General features: G+C 39.6%; 1 protein-coding gene across 1 annotated transcript in view; it reads right to left on the reverse strand.

Moving 5' to 3' along the window:
• Positions 1–2,539: 2,539 nt before the first annotated feature.
• PKN2 (protein kinase N2) overlaps positions 2,540–15,813 on the reverse strand; it is a 54,829-nt gene continuing 41,555 nt past the window's right edge. The window contains exons 8-22 of the mRNA XM_056497642.1: positions 15,413–15,522; positions 13,371–13,514; positions 13,156–13,231; positions 12,660–12,834; positions 12,330–12,459; positions 11,723–11,859; positions 11,552–11,627; positions 11,378–11,469; positions 10,217–10,393; positions 9,626–9,688; positions 9,454–9,530; positions 7,966–8,108; positions 6,624–6,731; positions 5,010–5,090; positions 2,540–4,928 (exon numbers count right to left, since the gene is read on the reverse strand). Of these exons, the coding sequence (XP_056353617.1) occupies positions 4,725–4,928; positions 5,010–5,090; positions 6,624–6,731; positions 7,966–8,108; positions 9,454–9,530; positions 9,626–9,688; positions 10,217–10,393; positions 11,378–11,469; positions 11,552–11,627; positions 11,723–11,859; positions 12,330–12,459; positions 12,660–12,834; positions 13,156–13,231; positions 13,371–13,514; positions 15,413–15,522 (1,793 nt within the window). The 3' untranslated portion in view covers positions 2,540–4,724. The remainder of the gene's footprint in view (positions 4,929–5,009; positions 5,091–6,623; positions 6,732–7,965; positions 8,109–9,453; positions 9,531–9,625; positions 9,689–10,216; positions 10,394–11,377; positions 11,470–11,551; positions 11,628–11,722; positions 11,860–12,329; positions 12,460–12,659; positions 12,835–13,155; positions 13,232–13,370; positions 13,515–15,412; positions 15,523–15,813) is intronic.

Consider the following 15,813-nt stretch of genomic DNA (forward strand, 5'->3'; position numbering starts at 1 on the left):
ACAAACTCATTGTGTGGCATTTTGTATGTATATATTAGTGGAAGTAAATATTTAATAACTGTTGCAACAAATTTAATTTGATACTGTTGTACTTAGATTTCTTTTATAGGGATCTAGTAAGATGTATTTTGGAGAATTTAAAATATTGTGTAATTCCCAAATAAACTGTTTTCCAAAAACACGATCTTGTGGGTATGACTGCAATGTGACATGCACGTACTGTTGTACATGCTGAGAACTGGAATGCAGTCCATGGAATGGTGGAGTGAGCTTCATACTTGTGGGTTTGGTCACAAGGCTGCTTAAACATTCATTTTCTGGACAATTTCTGATCTCTAGAGTGGGCTAGTAGTTGAAGGGAGCTGTAGTGTAGGTGCTTGCACCCAGAAAACAGCTGCTGAAATGCCTTTCCAAGTTTTGCACAACTGCTGCAGAATAGTTCCAAACTGGTTGCAAAAGGATTAATCCTGTCCTTGGCACAGTCTCCCTGATGTCTCTGCTTTTCTGCTGTGGATTTGACATAATGACAAAGCAGCTACTGAGAAGCATGAGGAGTCACTTTAGTTGAATTCCTGGTAACTTTGTGATGCTTAGAACTGTACAAAGAAAAGTATATTTCTAGTATAAGTTTGTGTTAAATTTCTGGCCTGCCAGCCCACCCTGCAGTTTGGCTGGCCTGTGATTATGTTCTAAGTGAACACTTGCTGTTTGAACTGACAAGTCAGGTGCTGAGTGAAGGCCTGAAATTGTTCAGCCCTGCCCAGACTAAGGGCTTTGAACACTGACTGCTTCCTGATAGTGTCCCTTTGTGTACAAAGCAACAAATGTGCTTAATAGGAGTCTTGTGGTTCCTGAGATTTTGTATCACAGGTGCAAATTCAGTTTAACCACACAAACGAACAGCTGAGGAGTCAGCTTGCTGCACATCTGGTCCTAAGCCATCTAGAGGGAAGGCTGTGTCCAGTGCTAATAGCACTAATTGCCATAGCCCTCACTGGTTTTTTGCTAGTTGAGCTTTAATTCTTTTTTGCCAGTAGATACTGGAAATGTGAAAACTGAACTTTTTTTTTTTTTTGGTAAACAAAGGTTGTATACAGGAGCTGTTGGTTGCAGCCATGAAAGATTCTGGTGCACATGTTAGAAGGGGTACACTCAGTAGTTGGGAGGGCATGCATTTGTCTGATCTGTTGCCTTTGATTTTGTTGCAACATTTTCTGTTATCTCTCTGGGCATTCCTGGTTTTGGTCTGAGCTAATCCACCTGCATCCTCTGTGGGTGAAGGTGGGATGCTTTGAATGGGCTGGGCCCAACCTTTAATGCATTGTTGCAGCTTGGGAACGCAAAGGTGGAAATTGTTTTACTGTGAATGCTGCTTTCCAGCACGGATGTGTGGGTTAAATCTTCTCCATGAAGGCTGATAGTGACTGAAATGTACACTGCCCATACTGCTTATACTTAAATCCTTTCAGGCATTAGGCACGAGCACTTGACATGTGCCGGGTTTGTTTGCAGTTGAAATTGTTGCAAACACCGAAGACTGCCTGGACAGGAATTTAAATACATCTATGCAAAGCTCTGAAGTGCAGCAGATGGAGGCAGGGACCTGCAATCCTGCCCTGACCCTGCAGTCCCACAAGCCGTTCCTGGATCTCCTGGGGTGTGGAGATGCCAGTACTGTGCAGCACAGAGGCAGAGCTAGGAATGTGCTTGAAGGGGCAGGAATATTCTGAAGGCTGTGCTGTACTAGTTAATGTGGAGCATAGCAGGAAAAGGTATGGCTTAGCTCTGCATTCCCCCTAGGCAGCTCTGAGCGCTGTGGTGCTCGTGCCCGGCCTGTGCCAGCCGGAGCAGGGGCAGGGCCGGGGCAGCAGCGGCCGCCCTCAGGCTGGGGGCGGGCTCGGGGCGCTCTGGGCCTGAGGGGGCTCAGCAGCCAGCCCGGGAACGCAGCGCCGTGAGGGGCACGGGCAGAACCTCTTCAAGCCTTCAACGGCAGCTCGGACTAGAGCCTTGAAACTCGGGAGCCAGCCCTTTCTAGAACCTTTGTTTAGCCAGGTATGAAATGAAGTGTCCGTCTCTGGGCAAAATGGCTGCGCAAAATTCCACGTGGCTCGTAAGAGTGAAGAGTTCTGTTGTAAATGCACTCAGAAGAAAGCTTCATCCTCCAGACTGTAAGGAAGGAGCTCAGTGTGGGGTAGGCAGGCTGTGTTGTGTTCCACAGCTCGGTAAGGAAGGGTGGTAGGAAAGAGGCTGTAGGGCAGCAGGCCCAGGGGCGGCTGAGCTGTCCCTGCCCTCAGGGACAGGCAGAGTCAGGCAGGCTGGGCTCCACCAACAGTGACTGCTCAAGCCACACACTGCTCAGAGGCAGTTCGCAATGTTCTTTTTAATCAAAAGTAAAAAAAAGAATGGAAGCCTACTGAGCTCCTACCAAGAGATTGGATCCCCTTCTGATGGTAAGATCTTTTCTGAAGTTACCTGTAGAGAAAACATGACCAGCTACTTGAAGAAACAGCAAAATCATGTTTGCGACACAATTTACAAATTACTCTATTTAGAACTTTAATTTGTGATATTAATGACTGCAAAACACTTAGAATGACATTTGTTAAAGGCACATTTCATTTAATGCATAGTGTACCATTCTAAAATATCCTAATTTCCTTACAAAGTGCTTGAGCAGCCACATACAGATAAAGTATAGCAAAATATATTTACAATCTAGGGTTTAAATCTTAATCTGCCTAAAAATATTTAAAAAACTACAGAGATAAAATTAGTGCTTTTTTCAGCTTAACTGGGTGAACATACCCTGCCCTCTAATTTTTTCTAATTTCTTTTTTTTAGTGATTTGCTTAGATTAAAAAAAGATTTCTGTACAAGATGTAGTTACAAAAAGGTATGTTTGAGGATACTTTTGTAAGTATTAAGCACCCTTTGAGATGCTTGTGTATATATATATTTGGGAACCAAGAAGGGCGAGCTGACTGTACCCCAAAAGGATTGGTTTCAGCTAGATACAGGAACATAATTTGTTTCTAATCAATATAGAACCTGGAAACAAGGAATGCTGAGGAGTTGAGTCACTCTTCCCAACGTGATTTGTAGCAGTGGGGAAGGTGCCTGCCCCATCCTGTAGGGGACTGGCCTGATTTAGACCTAGTAACCATTATTTTATTTTTTTCTCCCTTAAGCCTCTCCCCTGCCTAACCCTGCAGGTCTGTCCAGCATCTTGTTTTAAAACCACCACCTTAGCATTGCATACTCCAGTGGTTTGTGTTTCTTCTTTGAATTAATAAAATTACCAGTTTTAATTCATTTGAGTGCGATGCTCACTACCTTAGCCCATGAACAGCAAACTCCTGGCCAGGATGAACCTGTGAGGTTACAGTGCTGAATAGTGCTAGAGGTAAGGACCACGTGGGAAATTTATTTTCAAAGAGTCAGTGTTTACCCACAGAACAGCAGATGCCAAAAATAGATCTTGGTTTACAAATACACACAGTGTCTGGTCTAAATTACGTTTCAACTTTTGAGGTACAGCTTTTAGTGTTAAGGGGTTTATAAAATATACACTGTTTTTATCAAAAATATTTATACATTCTATTACAACATATTGCTTTTTACCCTCAGTAACTGCCAATCCAGGGGCTGGAGGTCAGTGGCCTACATGGATACGTTTTTTTGTTCACTTGGCCACTATGCAACATCGGTGAAGTGGTACAGTTAAATTACTTGCCTGGAGGTAAGAATACATTACAACTTCCAAATATACATGTTCACAGCATGTATACATTGAAAATCCTTACGTTTCCTAAGTGATATGATACTGTACAGCAGACAGAGGAGGATGGAGGGGGTTGGATACACACTGGGAACTTCTCTGCCCCCTGGGGCGCAGGAAAGGCTCGAGGCGAGTACGGGAGGGGTTGGGCCTGGGCCTTGCAGCTGCTCTGCTCTGGGCTTACCCTGAGCAGCCTCCTCCTTACATTCCTCATCCCAACCAGGGCCTTCAGCCGTGCTCAAGGAGTTTGAAGGCAAAACTGTTTGGCAAGTGACTTTGGTAAACTCTCCGGATTTTTCTGGGTTTTTCTTTGTAATGGAAGCACTTACACAGTTGTTATCTCAAAGGCAAGGTGTTTAACGTTTTTCCTAATAAATACCATAGAAAATTTACAAAACAAGGCATATCTGTTCTCAATACCATTATTTTAAGAACACAAGATGAAGGTGTACATAAAAATGTGTAGTTTTGAAGACTGCACAATATTTAGCTGAAATCATTTGCCTTTTCCGACTAGAACCAGGTTCTATGTGAGTGTCACCAGTATCCCAACTTACTTCAGTGTGGCTGAGTGGAGATTACCTAGCTCAAAGTCTGCTTTTCCCACTTGAGGCAGATACTTTAAAAAGCAGTATTATCTGCTGTGGAAGAGTGAGAGAAACTGTACAGATCCATGTGTGCCTGTGTGCAGGAAGTTCAACACAGCCTGGGTCCACCAACTCAGCTTAGGAACGCCATAGACCTGCTTTCCAGTGCTCAGATAAAAAACAATATACAAAGAGGCCACTCTTCACAAGAGTGTTAAAACAGTACTTAAAAGGATCTTCATGTGATTTAAAAAAACCCAGAAGCTACAGGTGGCACAGAAAGCAATTGAAGGGTCGGTATTCTTCAGAGAGAGGCATTCTTGTGAGCCAGTCAGCTGGGGCTTCACAGTGTGTGGAAGTTAACACCAATCAGCAATGTAATCAAAATCTCTGAACATTTCCTGCTCTTCTTCTGAAAGTATCCTTGGTTCCCGAGGTGGAGTGAGGATAGGTGCTTCAGAGGTAAATTCATCATCAAAATTACTAACATCTTCTCGTCCTCTAATGGTGGGTACGAAAGGAGGCTTGACTTTCTTGGCCAGTAAAGCATGCCAATCTATTTGCTGTAAAATAAATGAACTGATGTTTAGTTTCTCTATCTCTGCTCCTTTGTGTCCTTAGAAATAATACTAGTTTGTACTCACCCTGAAAAAGTGATGCTTTTTCACATCCTCAGCATCCTTCTCTCCAGCTCCAAGACGCCGCTCTGGATTTCTTCGTAGCAGCTGACAAAACATGCAGAGTTTCAGTGGAGAAATTCAGGGGGAGCGAAAGGAAGGAGGATGTAACTGTCTAAGAGCCAACACCAAGATGAGGTGGACAGTGAAATTCATACTGCCTGACCTATGGCAGTCATTGCCCGTTGAAGAAATGGACAGACAAAGCTTTTAGCAGTGCTCTTTCAGCCTGCCAGCACAGTTCCAGTAGCAGCTAAGTCAGGACCAGTGCCAGAGCAGACTCATCTGTCTCCCTGCAGAGCTGTGCTGCCATGTTTGGTACTGGGCAAGTGCTCAGCATAGAGTGCAAAGTTCCTCTTTGCTGGTGAGGGTACAGATTTACATAAGCCAGTGGTTCTTGCTCAGCTCAAAGAAGAGATTACCCTGCTGTCTCAGTGCTCAGCTCCTTCACAGCAATTCATTTACCAGGAGAGGGTTCAAGCTGCTTCATACATTCAGCCAAAGGAAAGGGTTTCCTAGTTAACTCTAGAAGTTTGATGCTCCCCCTTGTGAATTGTACTGCTGTGAGCAGCACCCTGTTTCAGGCAGGGCCAGTAGCAGGTGGGTTGATATTTATAATGCAGCCATCAAAAAATAATGCCTACGATTTTATAAATTAAATTCTGTGATGGAAAGAGCATGCACAGAGCTCCAACTACTAAACTGCCAGTACAAAGTTCCTAGTACATGTATTGTGGGTGCAGTGTAGCATCCTATCCTCTGTGGATATTGGCATGAATTTTCACAGCAAAAACACTTTTCCTAGGTACTGCCCTGAAAACTGTACTCTGCTTTCTTTCTCTAGGAAAACACTTTATCTCTAGGACTAAGAAATCATTTTAGGCTACTGAATATTTATGCTATTACTTAGACAGTTATGTCACAGTAGTTACTGTGCTACAGCATATTGCTGAATTGGGTGCTAAACTGATATTCAGCATCAGGCATTTATGTGGAGAAGATGATTCCAAAGGCTTGGGAATCACCTACAGTACTGCCTTTCTATCAGCTGTGATAAGGTGCTAACTTAGGTTCAACTGCCTTCCTTTGATAAGCAGACACATCTCAGTAAGGAATAGCACTAACAACAACCATCACCAAAATCAGCTGTTCTTTGCCAAGAATGGGACTGCAGATGCCATGTGTACAGTGTTCCCTGCCCCAGCTGGAATGAAACCAAAAAGATTTAGAAGTCTTTGAATTAAAATATTCATGTGACAATGCTAATCTACCAAATATATCAATGCAGCAGTGTTTGGCTAGAAAAAGAGAGCTGAACTACTCGAGTTAGATGAAACTAGAAAACTTAGTTTAGAGAGAAAATAGAGCCTTAAGTGTTTTACACTTTAAAAATAAAAACTTGCTCCTAATAAAGTGGAATGGCATAGACAATTTTCATTTAAGGTGACAGGCAAAGTCCAAAATTTAATTGTCAAAATAAAAACGAAGTGCAGGTTCCTAAACTGTTTAGCTCCTCACAGAAATAATTGTTGAAAACAGGACAAAAGAGAGATACTGTAGTAATTATTAAAATGTTCTTACCCGTCTCATTATTGAGATGGCTTCTGTAGACAGAAATCGTGGATATCTTACTTCATCATTTACAATGCTGTCGAACACCTCTTCTTCATCATCTCCAGGGAAGGGAGACTACAATGAAAGTAATTAAAAAACCACTATAAACAGGCTTAAAATCACAACTGAAAACAACATAAACTCAGCTGAATATTTGGAATTAGACACCATGAAATGAAATCTTCCTTCCCAGAAACAGATACATGGCTTTTCATAAGGAAGAGAGAAAAGGCAAGTTGGTATTATCCCATAATTCCTGGTGAAGGACTGTGTTTCAAAAATGTGCTTTTAGATGTAGAAACACCTAAAACTGGGATCTTCTTTGAACTCAAGGTGTACATGGAAATTATCTCTCAGCTCTTTGGCATATGCCATTCACAAATAGCAGGGCCAATTTGTTTTTGTAAAATCTTTAGCATGTTGCAGCTCACGGGTTTTCAAACTATTTTGAAGTGGCCTGTCACTGATGTAGATGACAGTGTACAAGGTTTTTGTCTTTTTTTACCTGAAAGGAAGTGAAAGTCAGTAAAATGACCATTTTTTTTGGAAAAGAACAAAATTGTGGGTTTTTAGCATGTGCGCTATCACTGTGCCACCTGGGAGACACTGTTACAAAATGGACCAGAAGGTAGAGCAGTATATGCAATGGCAAATAAACTTCTCAACAGTGATTTATTTATTCCAGCTCATTTACATGGAACTGAGGCTTTCTATTTTAGTGTGCTTGGCATAATCTTTCATTGCTATCCAGTTTATGTGTTAAAGTTCACTTCTGTTCAAGCTACAGAATTTTATTTTTTCCCCCAAAAGCATTTGAAAGCAGAAGACTGGTATTGCTGTGCATATTCAGACTTGGTAACAGATGTGCCCTGGAAGCCTAGCTCCCCCAGACTGTAAGTACAGATGTACTGTGCTCTTACTTAGAGACACTGATATTAATATGCCATTATTAGAATTTGATTTAAGACATAATGATGTAATTAGAAATAGAGTAAAGCAAAGATCTGTTACAATTTGTTGACTTCTACAATTGCTGATAATTCAAGCCCCAGATATGACTTGTGAACTTCTCCAGTGTTACAGCAGCCAGCCAATATCAGGTGAGAAGCAGCTCAGTATTTCACACTTCTTTTTTTTTGATGACACACATTAAAATGCTCACTGTAAAGCTGGGCATACCTATGCATGCCTTGTAAGGAATACTAACACTGTGGCAGGTAGGGCATATGAGTTAACAGGCTGGTATCTTGAGGTTTGTAACCTTTAAACATTGCTTTTTATGACTCTACTGTACCTCATTAGAACTTACCTCACCCACCAGCATCTCATAGATAAGAACACCAAGACCCCACCAGTCTACAGCTCTTGTATAGGAGGTTTCTGTCAGCACCTCTGGAGCCAGAAATTCTGGTGTGCCACAGAATGTGCTTGTTCTGTCTCCAAATCCCATTCCTGAAAGTTACAGATAATTAAAAGCAAGCAGTATTTTCTGCCATTCCGCAACCTATTCCTCTAAGCAGAACCTCTCTCCAAAACAACTTCAACTGATGTTGCAGATCCAGGGCCTGTCCTGAAGGCTCAGGCCAGTGAGGTAAAACATTCCCCCCTTCTTCCTCCCCATGCCTTTGTTTCACATATGCTTCTCTTGAAATTCTGCTATCCTTTGCTATATGCAATGAGCCAGATTAAGGTTCCAGTTACACTCTGTTACCCAGTCACCTTTGTTTGGAAAGATACAATCTTATGCTCCATTTCTACCAGTTAGCAAAAGAAAATGCAGTACACACCAATTTATCCAAATGTGCCCCTCTGGGTGCTTCTGTAGCACAAATTACATACAGTAAAATAAAACATGGAGTGTACTGAAAGAACGTGGAGCAAAATAAGCCCTGTGGATTTGCCAGAGGGGCACAGTTCAGGACATCAGCACCACCACGCCTGATGTGACATGACAACAGGAGCTGCTGCAGAAAACTTGAGAAAACCATTTATTGTAGCAGTCAGTAACGGAAAGAGCTTTCCTTCTCATTTTGTTTTGTCATTAAAGAACTTATTTGTAGCTACAGTCCCAGCACTTGCCCTGACAGTCATGTTTGAAGACCTACTGAATTTACCCAATTCCCTCTTAGGCTGCCTTAACAGAAAATACATGGAAGACAGGCTATATAAACTGAAAAAGGATCTTCACCCACACAATGAGCTTTGACAAAAACACTGTAATAGCTGCCTCTATTTGCCGGTAGTGAGATGCTTGAAAGTAACTTCCTAGGTTTCCTTTTTGGGACAATCTCTTAATTTTAGCTGTAATATACTTGGCACATCATTTCCATATACTCAGAGTTGCAACTGTTTCTGAGCTGAAAAATTGGATAATGAATTTGTAAAAAAGCAAGAGCTCAGGATGGATTATAATGGCACTTGATTTTGTTGTGCAGTGCTAAGTTGTTTAGAATGAGGAAATCACCTAATCCTTTTTCTACTCACTTGTAAAATGCACAGTGTGCTTTGTTAACAAGCGGAGATGTGACGAAGTAAGAGTCAGAATAAGTGATGCTCACAACTGACAAAAAATAAGCAAAAAGAACAGGGCAATGCTCACATGCTCCTGATATTTCCCTAGTAAGGAACTTCCTTCTACCTCCACATTTGTACAATCAGAGATGTAATTTTTTTTTCCTTCAAATGACAGATAGTAAATAGACCCTATACACATCCTGCAGTCCAAAACTCTCAAGGAACAGGCAAGTCTAGGACAGATTATGGAATGTTCCTAGAAAGAAAATTTAAGAGCCATTACCTTCTTTGCAAAGACCAAAGTCAGCAATTTTCACAAAGCCTTCTGTGTCCAGCAATAAGTTATCCAACTTCAAATCTCTAAATGAACATTTGAGAACAAAATTGCATCACTGGATGTTTCTTCAGTACTATTCAGAACAGCTGAAATCCATCTGCTGGAAATGACTACTTACCTGTACACTATTTTGTGCTCATGTAAATACTGAAGTCCAAGAACCACACATGCAGCATAAAATCTGTTGAAAAAGTTAAGATTTCAATGGTATTTTGTCTTGCTTTTCAACTATTCTTGAGTTTTTTTATGAGCCAAACTTTCAAGATTACCAGGGTTTTTTTGGGTACAGATTAGTTTTATACAAGGCCAGAGTTTTAAAGCCAGATGGAAAAACACTTTAACTTGCATCTTTCAAACTGTAACATGTTTGCTTGGGCTGGAAGATAAATTTTCTGTAGTGTTCACTGCTATAACATTGAAGGTTTCCTAAATCAGCTTATTCTTTCCCTTTTTAGCCTCTTCTACTTTTTAACTCTTCATTCAGCTTTTTAATGTAATCTTAAAAAAGTATAATAAAAATTAAATACTTGTATATAGATTTTGAATTCAGTGTAGATTCAGGCACATTAAACCTGCATGTCTTCTAACAACTTCAGCAACATTTACTGAAGTGGCATAATGTGGTGGCATATGGTGATAAAACCCTCAGTTCTTATTCACTGAGCAAAGTGCCCTTCATTTAATGGCACAGGAAGGGAGGGATACTCACACTGCTCTGGGTTCAGAGAAGACATCAGTGTGAATGTGCATCATCAGGTCCCCACCAGCAGCATATTCCATTACAAAGCACACGTGATCTTTGGTTTGGAAACAAGCAAAAAGGTTCACCAAGAAGGGATGTCTTACACTATTCACAGTTTCAAATATTCGCTTTTCACACATCAAGCTGCAAACAAAATCAGGAACAATATAAAGCTCAGTGCTGAACCACAGTTTTTCAATTCTTAGAAATTACTGGTATTTTATACTTAATGCTTTTTTGCTCTATTTCTCAGGATAAGATATGAACTTCTTTTTTTTTTTCCTTTTGGCTCAAGAGAGATTTTAATATCAGGATTTCATGAATTTATATATAGCTTTTTCAAATGAAAAGAGGAAACCTAGCAGTCCACGAAAATTATGGCCTGACAATTTTCCTTCCAAATACCTGGATTGCATTAACTATACATTGATATAGTGACATTCATTTATATAAATTTTCATTTTAATTGTTTGCAAAACGTAAAGTGGAAACTCAGTGGCAGTATTACAAATATCTATCTATAGTAACTCCTGGTTATTTTTCCTCAAACCAATTGTTTAAGTTGTAGGTTATTGTTAATACAGCTATCCTTCTTGCAAATGGATACAGTTGCTCTTAAGCAACTGTAAATACATCTTGCACTAAAACCAAACAGTTTTGCAATGGCCCCTACATGTCCAAGCAAATAAAAAAAAAATCCAAACCCCAGAACCTGAGTTTTGGGCCAAGGAGATTGAAAAACAGCCAACAATGGAGTATTCAAAGGGAAAATATGATGGACAGAGCATGACAGTATGTTACAGGTTCAGAAACAGCAACAAGCATTCTGCCAGTAAAGCAAACAGTTATCCCCTAGTGTGATGGAAGTAGTTAGAAGTAATTAGGATTAATAATTGCAAGAGAAACTGAAAATCAAAAATAGGATTTAAGTGAGAGCTGTAGTTCAGGCATAACAAGGGCACTAAAACCAGGATTTTCTGTGCCCTCTTTGCCCACAAGAATACACATCTACAGCAGCCAGCTAGACAGGGAGATGACAACAGACTTTGCTCTTCCACTCAATTCAACAACTCCCTGGTAAATCACACAACTCATTTATGGAATACACATTATATTGTACAAACTGACCTGTCTACTTCATCACGAGCCACAATATCTCCTTTCTTTAAGGCTTTAATAGCAAACATCTCATTTGTGTTTTTGTATTCTGCCAACAGCACCTAAAACAGAGCAGATAAATTTAAGAGCTGTATCTAGTTTTTGATAAAGCCTTGACATTTGAAACAGCCTTTTGAAATTTACCTTTCCAAAATGTCCTCTGCCCAGTACAGCACAGCATCTGAAATCCTTCAGACTGAACTGAAATCTTTGTTGTGATCTATGTAAATTAAAAAAAAAAAAAGCACAAAGCTTCTAGTTGGTTAGTTTAAGAAATATTATTCAGATAAAAAGAGGAAAATCACTGCTTTTTACCTTCTATCTTCAGACTCTCTGGTGTTGGTGTATTTCATGTCTGAATGGGGAACATCAGACTCACAGATTATTTCAGGCTGGAGTTTTGGAACAATACTATTTCTGCCATTTTCAAAATCAAAAGTTGTTACTTCATCCTGTGATGAATAATAAATGTGAAAATTTAAAACTAATTATGAAAGAAAATGAATGCAGAAATTTTACTATAAGCACATGAAATTCTTAATACACCCATTACCTAGGCTAAAATGGCAAACTTCCAGATGATAAAGGTAAGTAAGGTTTTAATAGACTGATGAAACCTACTGCTCCAGTCATTCTGCTTTTTCTTAATAGAACCATTTTATCCTGAATACTCTAATAGATTTGAAGGGGTTTTTTTTTTTTGAGTTTTTTCTGTTGTGGAACCAATGACATGGAGTGTGAAACACACCAACCACAGAAACAATTTGCCACCAAGAGCAATCAGAGCATTCTATTTACACAATTCTGTGCGTGGAAGTTAAGGTAGCATCTGCTGATATATAAAGGAAGAAATACATCATAAAGATGCCAATATTACAACCTTGTTAAATTGTATTACCCAAGATTCTTAAAAGCTACTTGCCTGAGAAGGCACTTCAGAAGCCTTTATCTCAGAGGAAGATTCACATATTTCCCCAAGGGAAGATGCACGGGGTGGAGCAGGTGGAGGCTCAGGCTCAAGTTCAAAGTCCAATTTGGCTACAGGAGAGTCACTGACAAGAAAATAAATAACTCCTCAGTGCATAGCAAAGACTATTTTAATACCTGTAGATTTCTCCTAAACCAAACCTTGTGTGTGGATCTAGCCTTGTAGGATACCCAGGCTCTGCACACATTCTGTACATCAGGGCAGAAGCCTCTCAGTGCTCCCTCCTGCACTCAGGGGTACTGCAAAGCTGCAGGGGTGACCTACCTGGCTGGCAGGGTCAGTTCAGCGAGCTGGGCATCCACCACTGACCCCGTGGCAGGCACTGGTGCTTGGGGGCTGAAGGTGCCAGAGTGATTCACTGTAGGAATAGCTCTTCTTACCAGCCTTCCCCAAGTGGCAATGTTAATATTCATCTGAGGAGCTCTGAGAAATGTTTTGCCTATAGATATTGTGAAAAAAGAAAACAGAGTGCAAGTAATTTCCTTACTCATTACCAAAACCAATAATTAAAAAAGCTCATATTAATTAATTTATAGTTTATGAAAACCAAACTGAATTTGTAATTTTCCTTAGCAATTTCTAATTATTCACAATTAAATGCTAATGCATAATAAGGAATTCTAATACAAAAGATTTCCAAATGCAGTGCCAAATCCTCCATAATCAACACCATTATTTGCAGGCAAACATTAGACCTCTATAAAACATTGCACAGATCTATACAATTTTAAAGCTTTACATGTTTATATGAAAGAATCACCTTGCTGTTTTGAAAAAATTTTCTTCTGCCTCTGGAGTTTTGGTCTTCTTTCAATAACTGGGTTAAAAAACGTAACCTGCAGTTCAAATAACGTATGTTATAATTCAAGTTTCAGAACAAAATGCAGTCTTAAAAGTTCAAGGAAAACTTGTTAAACTATTCTGCCATGTTAATACTTGCAAGTATGTTCAAGTGCTTCAAAGAAACATTCTTACCTCTGCAAACAGAGTGCCCTGGGGTTCGAGATAGAGACACATGCCATGCCGCTGGTTGTCCAGGAAATCTTCCAACCTCAGAAACTTTACTGCACACAAAGATCTCCAGTCACGCCAATAAACTGAGATTTCTAATTCACGTGACTATGACAGGAAACACAGACACAGGAAATCACTTATTAGTAATTGTTCTGCAACACTTACCACAGTACAACTGTAAGATCAAGGAACTCAAGGACTAAGATGCAGAACAGTTATTTTAAAAAGCTGTCAGGGCTAACCAATCAGACTGAAGGTCTCATTAGGATGATCACAGCATTTCACTTCAGTTCAGATGAGATCTCCAGTGCACAAATAAAAGCAGAGGTGTAAAATTTCCCCTGAGAGTAGAAGCAGAGAGCCACAGTCACCAGACTTTTTTGGTCAGTCTAACAACACTGCTTGTTCAAAATGTTTTAGCTCAAGCTCTGATAACAAAGTGTATACTTGTGCTTAGAAACCTCAATTTTGGTAGTTTCCATATTTTTTACAAGTATCTATTTCATTTTATGCCTGCAGACATTTTAGTACCTACATACATGATGATGCAAAACCTCATAGAGTATCTCTAGAAATGCATACACCTTTTGCAACATGGTTGTAAAGAGGGGCCAAAAACTTTAAACTGCCAGGAACTAATGCTGCATTTTGCTCATGTGATTTATGAGTTCTTAGACTGTCTTACATGTGTGTTACAGAAACCTGTCCCACAAGTGAAGAATCCTGCAATACATGTGAATCCTGCAATGTAGCAGCACCATTGTGTGTTACTACTTCAATTCCATCATGATACATCAATTTATACTGTTTACCGTAGCCATGATAGGTTTTAGAAGAAGTAAGAGTCAAGAAGCACCAGATTAAATTGCATTTCATGCACATAAGGATTAACAGAATATTCTGAGTTAGAAGGGACCTGAGTGGATCAAGTCCCACTCTTAAGTGAATGACCCCTCTGGGGATTGAAGCCACACCTCGGTGTTACCGGCACCATGCTCTGCCAGTCTCAGGATATGTGGCCAGGAACAGCAGAAGCAAAGTCCTTTTCTGGCACCAAAACCTGAGTCTTAAATAAAGCCCATGACACATATAAGGCTGGCATGAGCAGCTACTACATCATGAGGTTCTAGTCTTAATCTGAGAATAATTGAGGCTTCAGGGCTCAACAGCTGCTTTGTTTTTTCCTGCACTACTCCTAACTGTAATCTGAATTTCTCTACCTGCAAGTCTAAAATTGCTTCCTACCTAGATGGAGGGAATCTGGACTGGGGCTCGGCAGGGAAAAAGCAAAAACAGGGAAGTGGCTTTTATTTTTTCTCATGTGAGAAGTATGTACTGGAGTAAGCATATACTGGAGATAACATTTAAGCTCCTAAAATATAGTTTAATTTTCAGCCTATATTTACATTGACAGAAAAAAAATAAACTTTCGACCTTAAAATACTAGGACTATCAGGTATCTAAAAGAAAATACTTGATTAAATCTATATAAAATAAATTCTACTTCAAAAGTATCAATTCAATACTTGTCCCTTCCAAGTAATTTTGAAGTTACAAGAAAGAACTATTAATGAATTTATTATCCCTGAAGAACTGACCAACTTTACAGAATACTTCTATAAACACACTGGAAAAATTCTATGACATGGTTTTACCAAAACATCCAAACTGATCTGATATCACACTTTACTGATAAATAATAAAAGCTGATGATCCAAATAAAAAAGTAAGCACCATCTCTCCCATCTCCCATGTCTGAAAACCCACTAAGGGTTAGATCTTGACAAAAATACTACATTGGTTTGTAAGTCAGAAAAGGTAAGATTTCTAGAATGCTGGCCCAGCACAACAGCCTAAGCCCAGGGAGCTCATTTAAGTAAAGATGGGAATACTGCACTTAAAAAAATTGAACAAACTGACAGCAAGAGGGGAAAAAAAAAAGCAAAATGAAATTAATACAAGAATTAACGACAGCTGTCAATGAAATCAGACCACATTTTTACCCTGTCTAGTTCCAGTGTAAATTTCTGATCCCATGACTGATTGGAAATCGGTTTCCAGCTAGTTTGACCAACCACGGTGTTATCCAGCTTCAGTACAGCACAGACTTCATCTGTAAGTAAAATACACAAACTCAGCTTAAATCATTAAGAGGATTTTTCCACAAACAAAAAAATCTCCAGTAAGTTTCCCTTAGAAAAGTAATCTCATATTTAATTGGTTCTTATGGGCATAATAGTGTGGTTGTGCTTTTACTTTTGTTAACAGCTTAAGAGGTGAAGAAACATTTAAAGTTTAAAGCTTTGAATCAATTTAGTATTTTAAATTACAGAACACATCATACCCATGAAAATTTAAATAAAAGATAATGGATAAAAATAAGAGAAGTAAGAGTATACTGAAC

Source organism: Oenanthe melanoleuca, chromosome 8 (genome assembly GCF_029582105.1).
Source record: "Oenanthe melanoleuca isolate GR-GAL-2019-014 chromosome 8, OMel1.0, whole genome shotgun sequence".
Lineage (NCBI taxonomy): Eukaryota > Metazoa > Chordata > Aves > Passeriformes > Muscicapidae > Oenanthe > Oenanthe melanoleuca.